The sequence below is a fragment of the Trichomycterus rosablanca genome, chromosome 10 (assembly GCF_030014385.1).
Source record: "Trichomycterus rosablanca isolate fTriRos1 chromosome 10, fTriRos1.hap1, whole genome shotgun sequence".
Taxonomy (NCBI): Eukaryota; Metazoa; Chordata; class Actinopteri; order Siluriformes; family Trichomycteridae; genus Trichomycterus; species Trichomycterus rosablanca.
In genome coordinates, this window is record NC_085997.1 from 13,275,660 (window position 1) to 13,287,817 (window position 12,158).

At 38.3% G+C, this 12,158-nt stretch overlaps 1 protein-coding gene across 3 annotated transcripts in view; it reads right to left on the reverse strand.

Annotated features, from left to right (window-relative positions):
* Positions 1 to 4,544, reverse strand: part of mkxa (mohawk homeobox a) — a 43,570-nt gene extending 39,026 nt beyond the window's left edge. For all 3 annotated transcript variants that reach the window (XM_063003613.1, XM_063003612.1, XM_063003611.1), the window contains exons 1-2: positions 4,384 to 4,544; positions 465 to 624 (exon numbers count right to left, since the gene is read on the reverse strand). In XM_063003613.1, coding sequence (XP_062859683.1) covers positions 465 to 624; positions 4,384 to 4,544 — 321 coding nt within the window. The remainder of the gene's footprint in view (positions 1 to 464; positions 625 to 4,383) is intronic.
* Positions 4,545 to 12,158: the final 7,614 nt, after the last annotated feature.

Below are 12,158 nucleotides of genomic sequence, written 5' to 3' on the forward strand. Positions count from 1 at the left end.
TTTTAATTCACACTTATAAATATGAACGGAACAGTATGGATTTACAAGCAAGATAATATAGTGAAAAAGATTGTTAGCAATAATTATTATTATTGTGGTTTCATTTTGGCCAGTTCCTCTTGATAAGAGAAATTACATTTGATGAATTTCAAAACCCTCTGTATATTTTCAATAGGATTCAAGTGAGGCCCTTTCAAAGCACCTTTACCTTTATATTACCAACCAATGGCATTGACTTCCAAAATAAAACCAAGTACAATTTGCCCAATAACAATTTAAAATTTTTATTTGCAGCATTAATATTTATTGCTAAGTAATATTTAAAATAACTTAATATGTCTAATATTCATTTATGTCTAATATCTATATTTATTTTATCCCACAAACGTAATTGTCATTTTGACATCTTGTGTGTACATTTAAAGTGGATTTATGCAAGATCTGAAAGAACCTTATTCACATACCTGCACCAGTGTCATCTGCGAGCCAAGTGCCAGCAAAATCTTTTCTGTTTTGGTGGGGTAGGGATTGTCTCGGTGCTTGTAGAGCCACTGTTTAAGAGGTCGGGCCATGTCCTGAAGAGCCTGTCGCTTATGCCGGACCTTTCCTCCGCTCTGGCGAGACCTTTGACAGAACAGCCACGATCAGGTGATCAGCATGAGCCACTTGATTCATGTTTTATTAAATAAAGGTCATGGAAAAAAGGAATTCATACACTCTGACATTGTTTTTGAAATATGGAATAATAAACATACACAGTTATCTTTTAATATATATTGGGACAAAACAAATTCACTGTCCTCTTGAGAATCAGGAAATGTGTTTTTTAAACCCCGTCCCCAAGTACAAAAAGAATACATACTTTTTTTAGCCTGCTTTCACCCTGTTCTTCAGTGGTCAGGACTCTCACAGGACCACTACAGAGTAGGTATTATTTGGGTGGTGGGTCATTCTCAGCACTGCAGTGACACTGACATGGTGGTGGTGTGTTAGTGTGTGTTGTGCTGGTATGAGTGGATCAGACACAGCAGTGCTGCTGGAGTTTTTAAACACCTCACTGTCACTGATGGACTGAGAATAGTCCACCAACCAAAAATGTGCAGCCAATTGCACCCCGTGAGCAGCGTCCTGTGACCACTGATGAAGGTCTAGAAGATGACCAACTCAAACAGCAGCAGTAGATGAGTGATCGTCTCTGATTTTACATCTACAAGATGGACCAACTAGGTAAGAGTGTCTAATAGAGTGGAAAGTGAGTAGACATGGTATTTAAAAACTCCAGCAGCGCTGCTGTGTCTGATCTACTCATACCAGCACAACACACACTAACACACCACCACCATGTCATCGTCACTGCAGTGCTGAGAATGATCCACCACCCAAATAATACTTGCTCTGTGGTGGTCCTGTGGGGGTCCTAATCATTAAAGAACAGGGTGAAAGCAGGCTAAAACAGTATGTAGAGAAACAGATGGACTACAGTCAGTAATTGTAGAACTACAAAGTGCTTCTATATGGTAAGTGGAGCTGATAAAATGGACATTGAGTGTAGAAACAAGGAGGTGGTTTTAATGTTATGGCTGTGTACGTGATCAGTGTACATGTGTTAGGTAAAATTGTTTGTAGATAAACAGCACATAAAGGGTTATATCTTGGGTCAGCGTCCCCTAATGACCCAGAAAGAATAAGTGTGTCAATCAGTACCAGTCACTCATCATAAGGGCCCCATAGCAAAATACTTTTTTTAAACTAAGAGACTGGTAAAGCATTTTGTTAAATTACTGGATGTTATCATGATATATTTGGTGTTAATTTGCATAAGTATAGGGGAACAATAAAGATGGTAGACATCTAGAGCCCTGTACAAATCATTGTTCAGCTGGTAATTAAAGCTCTGGTTATAGAAACACGTGAAGTCTGTATAACAGGTGGTATTTCGAACTGTAGATGTCACTATGGAGCTGTGATTTCCATTCTGTTATTCTTTAGTGAAACCTTTACTACATATGTAACACATTTCCTCTCCCCTAAACCTCACAGTTCATGTTCGGGAAAAAATATTTGTACTGTAACACAGATCTGTATGAACAACCTGAAGCAAATGTTTTCTTGCCTGTTCATAGCTCTAAGTTTACACTCACTCACTCACCTACTCACTCACTCTCACACACACACACTCACACACACACACACACACACACACGCCTCTATTCAATATGTTTGTTCATTTACTCACTAATAGTGGTATTTTCTATTAGACCTTTGCTGACACATTCAACACTAATAAACAGCAATCATTACTGCCATGATTAGCCATTTATGACATGCTTCACATTATTCCCCAATACACAATTTACCTCATTACATTTAAATGCAATTAATGCAATATTTATCAATTCATCAAAGTATTTAGAAGTACATATACTGTAGGTGGTGGTCATAAAAAATCAGAAATAAATCAGGTAAACATAATTATATATCTGAGGCCTTTTGCATCATTTCATTAAAAGTTTTTTTTTAATAACACTTTATCCTGGTCAGGGTTGTGGTGGGTCCAGTTTCCCACGAATCACTAAGCGCAATGCAATAACACCCCTCAGACATAGCCAATCATGTCTGTATGTAGATGCCCGACCAGCAGACTCTTTTTTTTTTTTTTTTTACCAAAGAATTTATGTCAAGTAGTACAACTAATAAAAAAGGGTTTTAATTTTGTATGTTTATGAGAAAAGACTTGTACATCATGAAGAACACCTCAGGTTAGCTTCGTGGTGCAGTGATAAGGTCACGATATTTAAAAAGTTGTAATTTTGTGTCTTGATTAAGCTAAAGGTTGTGGGTGAGCATTGGACACTAGGGGACAAATTTCTCAGCATTTAAAAACAGCTAGCAAAATGAAGAAAAAAAAATAATGAAAATGAATTATATTTGTAACAGAAATGAATTACAAGGATATTTTTTAGTTTTAGAATGGATTTGATAAAAGCTTCTTTTACAGGATTTGTCACAACTTATTTAGTAAAAAAACCCTGGATATTAGGGTCTTTTTTACGAGATGCTTGGCATTTGCAGGGTAGTAAAATTGATTGTCCTGTTTTAAAATAATGCCTAATTAAAAAAATACATATGAATACATAGATGACATTATTGAGAGAATGATTTGTTAAATTACTTTTTAAAACACTGTTTGATATGTCAGTGACCTTCATCGGCCTAATATTTGGAATCGGACGTAAGTAGAAACCTGTTGTGAATGTTTGTGCATAAATACAGGCTGCTATACCAAGAAGGTACAACATTTATAAGAAACAGATCAGGGCCTGATGAGTTGAAATAAGCTGAGCTATACCATCTGATCCAGGCTGATTTAACAAAAATTTGATTAACAAAAAATAATCAATGTTTTGACAATTAAGTAATTAAAGTAAATTGGTAAAAGCATATGAGCAACTGAGGGTAAACCTCTAGAGGTAATATGTCATTAAGGAACAATGTAATACAAAGCGTTTAATAAAACCTTCTTTAGGATAAATAGCTAAATAACAAAGTTATAAAGAATGGCTGACAGTTTGTATAACTAATCCAATTGTGTGGATTTTAAGTAAAATTATATTTCTAAAAAACTATATAAAATGATTACAAATTTGTGTTTGCGCATGACGCACTATGATTGAAGACGCTCTTTTGGGCTCATTGCGCTATGACCTATTTAACCTTAATTACTTCCACAGTTTATGCTTAATACATACATTCCTAAAAATACTTTAGTCAGAAATTAGAAATTCATAGCCTTATAAAAAAGTTATATAAAAAGTTGAGAACATTTTAATACCCACCAGCACAGACGGCTGTGTTCAGTCTGGCTCCTGTGCACAGTAAAAGTTATATTATTATTAATATAATTATTTTTATTATTATTATTTATGCATGCTTTACCAAAAAGTATGTGCACCAAAATCTCAAATATAAAAGTTATGCATGCAAGGACCATGCACTTCCATAAGGAAATAAGTGTTGTTCAGTGACAATGGTTAATAACCATTTTAATACTTAAATCAAGTGAAAGAGTTTATCCTACGTTTATGGCTTACTTTAAGACGGTTTACTATTAAAATGAATTACACATTTAATTTATGATGTTGTCCCTATATCCTACAAACAGCAAACTGGATTATGGATTTTCTTTTCTCAGTATTGTACGTCAATTGGATGCGGAGCGTATTGGGTTTTAATAAGAACAGTGAATAATTTTTACTATGTTTTCGCACATCAATACAGAACGCCAGGGAAAAAATCCAATTTGTGGTAAAAGGGTGCGGCTTCACTTTTTTTCTCATTTGGATAAAAATAAACTGTGGTAAGCATCGATATGTAAACACATACCCGGGTCTCCGATGGCGCATAACGGAACTGTCTCTGGAGAGAAGATCCGCATGCTGTCCGTCGATCACCTCCAGATAATTCCTGCTGCTCCTCTCCACCTCACTGGCTTTCTCCTCGAACAGCATCGGGCTACTGAGTTTATTAAAGACGATCGGGTTCATCTTGGGTTGAGCAGTCCTTTCTGAACGTGTCTCAGTCAGTCTGTGCGTGTCTGTGTGTGTCCAGCCGTGCGCGCTGAATAAAGCTCCTACTGTAGCACTCCGTTACGCACAGTCCTGATCCAGATCCTTCAAAGGGAAACAGACTTTATGAAGTGTACAACATAATCCAGTCATGTTATGTACTCAGAACATGCTTAAAGCTGATGATATATCAGAACAAACAAGCGCGCTGTCCCTGAAGCAGGGGGAAGTCTGAACTGAGTAAAATGTAATCACATGGATTAGACAAGGATGATTTGAGAGGCACTAACACACTGCATGTATTTTGGGCACTGGTTTATGAAAATGTCTGATCTACACTCTTAAAGGTACGGATGCCAAATTAGTTTTGTTAGAGATATCGTATCGTAGTCGTAGTTCCTCAAAGAATTAGCTCGTTTAGAGCCTATATACTTAAGGAAATAAATGTAATGTAATGTATAGGGTGACTGAATGAAAAAGGTGGCACTAGTTTGACTTCACCCTTCATATAAACGCAGCACGTTGCTAATTAGACAAATAAGCATTCAGCCTGCAAGTTAAAAATAGGCTGGGAAACTCGTGTATTTACAGCACTATTACTAATTCACTTCACTTTACTTTCACTTTACATATTTTAAGATGTCAACACATGATCCTTCATATGAAAATCTAAGATAAGATAAGATAAGATAAGATAAGATAAGACTTTATTGATCCCCTTAGGGAAATTAACTTGTTACAGCAGTAGGAAGACAGGAAAAACAGAAAGAAATATAACTAAGTTAAAATATTGCACACATAGTGTGTAGTTGTTTACTCTAAAAAATATCAAAACATAATATATACATTACAAATATGCAAAATATTGCATCTAAAACCTTTATTCTGATTTGATTGAAATTGATATTAACATATAAGATGGGTATGAAGTAATTCTTTAGTTCCTTGTGACATCAGCAAGACTGCTTAAATCTCCATCTAAACATAGCTTATTCATGACATTTCCACCTTATCTTGCATCTTCACATCATGAGCTAAGAAAAATGTAAGATACTGAAAATGGGTCAGCAGCCCAATTATAATAGTAATAATTATTGTTATTATTATTATTAGAAAAACAACATCAAAACAACAGTAAGTTAAGGTAGAAAATCACCTACTACATGACAACATGCCCAGTTTACAATATGTTTCTAAGTGTATTTAAATCCATTGAAACACGTGTTATCCTGGAACAAAATGTGAACCAGAATAAATGTGAACAGGATAATAACCCTGGAGTTTAGAAAGGTAGGATTAATACAGAATAAAAACCATGTGATTTCCAACTGGTAATGTAAATACGCTTAATGCAAAATGGGCAAGTAGAAAGAAGAAACACATATGGTCTATATTATAAAGTACATTAATACTCCTGGCGCAGAGCAAGAAGGGCCTCGGTTCGATTTCCCGTGTGCTTTCTTTGTAGAGTTTGCATGTTCTCTCTGCAAGGGTTTCCTAGGTGATCCGGTTTTCTCCCACGTGTCGGGACATTTGGAAATACTAAAAATTTAATATATGTGTGTTTGCCATGTGATGGACTGGCGAACTGTCCAGGGTGTTTTATGGCTTTCTCCCGATGAATCAGAACCACTACAACCCTGACCAGAATAAAGCTGTGGTAAACAGACAAATGAATGAATGAATGAATTAAACTATTCACAAGCATTGTTCAACTCCACAGTTGGTAAAGAGCGTGTATTAAATGGTAAACAACACGTGCAGGACCTTACATTGAAGTGTAGGCAACAGGTTAGAGAAATAATGTTGTATTTATTATTTTGCATCACCTGTGAAGCGTCGCTCCTGCGTCCCCGTGTGTGAGAGTGTTCAGTATAATCCGGTCTGCAGGTTTCCATTCCCCCTTCACTTTCTCAAACCCTCGCTCATGTTGTCAGTAGGCACCGAGATGTCAGCAGATCCTCGTTAAGTAGACGCAGCACTGAGCAGATCCACAGTGAGCAGATCCACAGTGAGCAGGTCCTGGAGCGCTACTCACTGTACAAAACCGCACCCGCTGCGCTGCGTCCGCCTGCGCGCTTCATCCGCACCGCCCTAAAAACCTGAATCCATCAGCCGGCTCGGGTTTCCCGGACTGAGCGCTCAGGCAGTGAACATGAATGCGTTATGCCTGTTCCTGTCCCCGCCAGCAGCACCAGCAGCAGCAGTATCAACACAAGTCAGAGTGGACAGTAGAGATATCCATTTCGACTCATTTCACTGAGTCACAGATTCAGTTCATTAACAAGAACCGACTCTGTGGGACATTTTTACTCAGCCAAACGTTATTTTAACAAATGCTTGTTTTGATCCACATCTGAAATTGTTAAAAATCATAATCTGCTTCGTACTAACTAAATAATACAACCCCAAATCAGAAAAAGTTGGGACGGCATGGAAAATGCAAATAATAATAAAAAAAAACACAGAGTTTCTTACATTTACTTTGACTTTTATTTGATTGCAGACAGGATGAACCTGAGATATTTCATGTTTTATCTGCTCAACTTCATTTCATTTATTAATAAACATCCATTCCTGCATTTCAGGCCTGCAACACATTCCAAAAAAAGTTGAGACAATAAAGCATTTACCACTTTGTAATGTTGCTATTCCTTTTCACCACACTTAAAAGACATTTTGACACCGAGGATACCAAGTGATTTAGTGTTTTAGCTTTTATTTTGTCTCATTCTTCCTGCAAACACGTCTTAAGATGTGCAACAGTACGGGGTCGTTGTCGTTGTCGCGTTTTTCTTTCAAAATTCTCTATTGGGGACAGGTCAGGACTGCAGGCAGGCCAGTCCAGTACCCGCAGGGGCGTCGTAGTGGGGTGAAAAGTGGGACTGAGTTACCAGGGCCCCAAGTCGGGGGAGGGACCTTGAGGAGTCTGGAATTTTATTTTCCTTTAAATATTAATATCATTTAAAGATCACAATAAATATTGCTAACTAATGTAAATTTAATGTTTTGGGTAAATAAATCGGTTGATTGATGGATTGAATTGTGTGTCCTAGCCTACATATAGTGTCTGAGAACAGGCACCCTCACCCCTTGCACGAAATGGTTTAGTCCGCCTTCACCGGGCTAGGCACATTTAACTTAGCGTTCATTCTGCTGAAGCGGCAATGCGCGTTGTATCCGTGCTGTGGAAGATGATGCCCAATGAATCTAAATACAGTTTTCAGTAAAGAAAAGAGAGGCAGGAAAGAGAAAAAAAAGAAATGTGGGAAAGCAACTGCTAACAAACTTCTTTCCCAAGAAAGATGAGCCCAAATGTGAAAGCAAATAGCCTACATTAAATGAACTCCTGTGGTTATAAAACGCTTCAATACCACCGCGACTGTCAGTGCTAAAAACTGCATAACACAAAATTAGAAATAACATGATGCTTTATCTGTAATCTGAGGTAAACTCTAAATAAAGAGACTTTAAAGAGACTATTAAGAGACTGGGGTGAGGGGGGCCCATGGGCACTGATTGTGCATAGGGCCCAGAATTTGGTGCTACGCCCCTGAGTACCCGTACCCTCTTCTTCCGCAGCCATGCCTTTGTAATGTGTGCAGCATGTGGTTTTGCATTGTCTTGTTGAGAAATGCATGAATGTACCTGGAAAAGATGACACCCTGAAGGCAGCATATGTTGCTCTAAGATCTCATTGTACTTTTCTCCATTAACGCTGCCATCACAGAAGTGTAAATGACCTTTGCCAAGGGCACTGACACAGCCCCATAGCATGACAGACCCTGGCTTTTGGACTTTTTGCTGATAACAGTCTGGATGGTCCTTTTCGTCTTTGGTCTGGAGCACACGGCATCCATTTTTTCCAAAAAAGACCTGGAATGCTGATTTATCTGACCACAATACACGTTTCCACTGTGTGATGGTCCATCCTAGATGCCTTCGAGCCCAAAGAAGTTGATGCCGCTTCTGGACATGGTTAACATAAGGCTTCTTTTTTGCACAGTAAAGTTGTGCATGTAACTCCGCAAGTGGCACCTTTGGCCTTTACGCACTGAAATTCCTCCCGACCCTTGAATCATTTAATGATATTATGCACTGTAGAGGGAGAAATATGCAAATCCCTTCCAATCTTTCTTTGAGGTTCATTGTTTTTAAACATTTCAATCATTTTCTCACACATTTGTTGACAAACTGGAGATCCTCTGATCATCTTTACTCATCAAAGACTCAATAAATCATCCTCATGCTGCTTTTGTACCAAACCATGATTACATTCACCTGTTGACATCACCTGTTCAGAATCACATCATTATTTAGTTTTTTCACCTCATTACTAGCCCTAAATTGCTCCCGTCCCAGCTTTTTTTGGAATGTGTTGCAGACCTGAAATGCAGGAATGGATGTTTATTAACAAATGAAATGAAGTTGAGCAGATAAAACATGAAATATCTTGGGGTCAAACTGTCTGCAATCAAATAAAAGTCAAAGTAAGAAACTCTGTGTTTTTTCATTTTTTGCATTTTCCATACTGTCCCAACCTTTTCAGATTTGGGGTTGTAAATAATATAACACCGCATTATGATTTAGGGTGACTTGATAGAGTAATTAGTACAACGAATAAATGAATATAATGAATGAATAACACACAATTCATGTGTGTTTGTTAACAATTTGAAACAAACTGCACTTAAAACCTTTGAGAATGCAAGCAACAACAAATAAACATGTTATACAGTATATGTACATGTACTCAATCAAAACATGGTCATTTCTTTTCAACTGCAACTAAATTCTGGTCATAGTGGGTCTACTGTCACCTAGAAACACAGTACCCAAGGCTCAAATACACCACGGACAGGGTACCGATTCATTACCTGACACAACACACTTACCCATTTACTCTCTCTAAGTAAATTTAGAGTTACAAATTCACCTTCTTTAGGTTTCTAGGGGGTGGGAGGAAATCAGGCAGAAAATCAGCAAGGAGTAACAAGCAGGAACAGAGGTTGGCACATTAAAAACATGTCCAACTACTCACACAAAGAGAAGAGGTGTCAAAACCATGACCCATGTTACTATAGGTTTAAAATTTTAAACAGAATTTTGGCATTTTCCTGAGTGCAGCTCAGACTGTATCCAGAGTTTAGCTTTGGACTCTAATTTAATTAAAGGCTTTTCCTAGAAAGTTGGCTCCCAGCGGTTTGCTAAAATAGACCACTCAACGAGCAGACTCAAAGAATTAACTCACGAACAACATACCATTAGTGATCAGGTTTAGCACACAACTGAAGCTCGACAGTAGTGTGTGTCTCTGGCTCTGTCTTAAACCACAAACTATGAATAGTGTGTCCTATAGTGCAGCATGCCATGGCTAAGTCCTAAACACATAGCCCACTAGTATAAATTATTTAGCAGTAGCCTCTATAGCTACACACTATACACCGATCAGGCATAACATTATGACCACCTCCTTGTTTCTACTCTCACTGTCCATTTTATCAGCTCCACTTACCATATAGAAGCACTTAGTAGGTATTATTTGAGTGGTGGGTCATCCTCAGCACAGCAGTGACACTGACATAGTGGGTGTGTGTTAGTGTCTGTTGTGCTGGTATGAGTGAATAAGACACAGCAGCGCTGATGGAGTTTTTAAACTGCTGGACTGAGAATAGTCCACCAACCAAAAATATCCAGCCAACAGCGCCCCGTGGGCAGCATCCTGTGACCACTGATGAAGGTCTAGAAGATGACCAACTCAAACAGCAGCAATAGATGAGCGATCAACTCTGACTTTACATCTACAAGGTGGACCAACTAGTTAGGAGTGTCTAATAGAGTGGACAGTGAGTGGACACGGTATTTAAAAACTCCAGCAGCGCTGCTGTGTCTTATTCACTCATACCAGCACAACACACACTAACACACCACTACCATGTTATTGTCACTGCAGTGCTGAGAATGATCCACCACCTAAATAATACCTATTCTGTGGTGTGTGGGGGTCCTGACCATTGAAGAACAGCATGAAAGCAGACTAAAAAGATATGTAGAGAAACAGATGGACTACAGTCAGTAATTGTAGAACTACAAATTGCTTCTATATGGTAAGTGGAGCTGATCAAATGGACAGTGAGTGTAGAAACCAGGAGGTGGTTTTAATGTTATGGCTGATCGATGTATAGTGATTAGTAATTATTGCAACCTAGTGTTAGCCCCAAGGTGGCATTTTATAAAGACCTAATATTGAAATGGGGCATATTCAGTTTTGGACAGAACCTTTTCCGCTAAAGCTTTTATTCATTCATTGTCCACAAACTCATATCTACATGGAAATAACATTCCAAACTCTTTACAAACAGTGGCTGGAAACAATGTTTAATCCCAGGTCTCCAGAACCCTGGTGCAATGCCACTGTGCCACAATGAAACGTGATTATTTAAATGAAACAAATCATTGTTTAGCTTGGCCTTCTTTTTCTAAATATTTATTGTGAAATTATTTTCATTATTGTTTTATTTTTATACTTTACAACTGCTTATCCTGGTCAGGGTCACAATGGGTCCAGCTTCTCCGTAACTGAGCTCAATGCTTTGACACACCTTGGGCAGGAAGCCAGTCCATGGGAACTCATCCTTCTGCTCAGATAAAGGTAGTTATGTCCTTATGCAGACTGCTGGGGTGTGGATTTGAACCCTGGATCACAGCTGTAGTGGGCTTGCATAATACCACTTTGCCACATGAGCACATATTTCTAATATGTCTTAAAGACCTATTTCAAAAATAGCTATTATATTTGTACTATTATTTTTAAGGCATTATTCTATTAATTTTTCTTGCTATTATTTATTGAATACATAATGCTATTTGTTTTACAATACCTTTTTATGTGAGTAAGGCGTTTGCTTGTTTATTAGGATTTTAACGTCATGTTTTACACTTTTGGTTACATTCATGACAGGAACGATAGTTACTTATTACACAACATTCATCAGTTTACAAGGTTATATCAAACACAGTCATGGACAATTCAGTGTCTCCAATTCACCTCACTTGCATGTCTTTGGACTGTTGGAGGAAACCAGAGCACCAGGAGGAAACCCACGCGGACACGGGGAGAACATGCAAACTCCACACAGAAAGGACCCAGGCCACCCCAACTGGGGATCGAACCCAGGACATTTTTGCTGTGAGGCGACAGTGCTACCCAGAGTAAGGCATTTAATGCAGTGCAATATGAAATATATGTAATATTATTATTATCACCTATCACTTTAGGTTTGATGTATTTGCAGCTAACTTAACTGAATGTTATTTTTCTATTTATTTATGCATTTTCTCCCCTTTTTCTCCTGATTTAGCATAGTCGATTGGTCTTCCGCTGCTGGGGATCCCTGATTGCATTTGAGGAGGGTATGTTGCTGCAGTCCTTGTGGACCCCTTTCTTTTTGCCCATGCTTTCTGCACAGGCGCCTCTATCTGCTAACCAGGGTCCTTACACAGCGTTTTGAAGACCCTACCCAGTTAGTCTGGTCAGGTCATCCCACCCAGCAGACACGGTGGTCAATGTCTGCGGAGGCACTGCCACTTGTG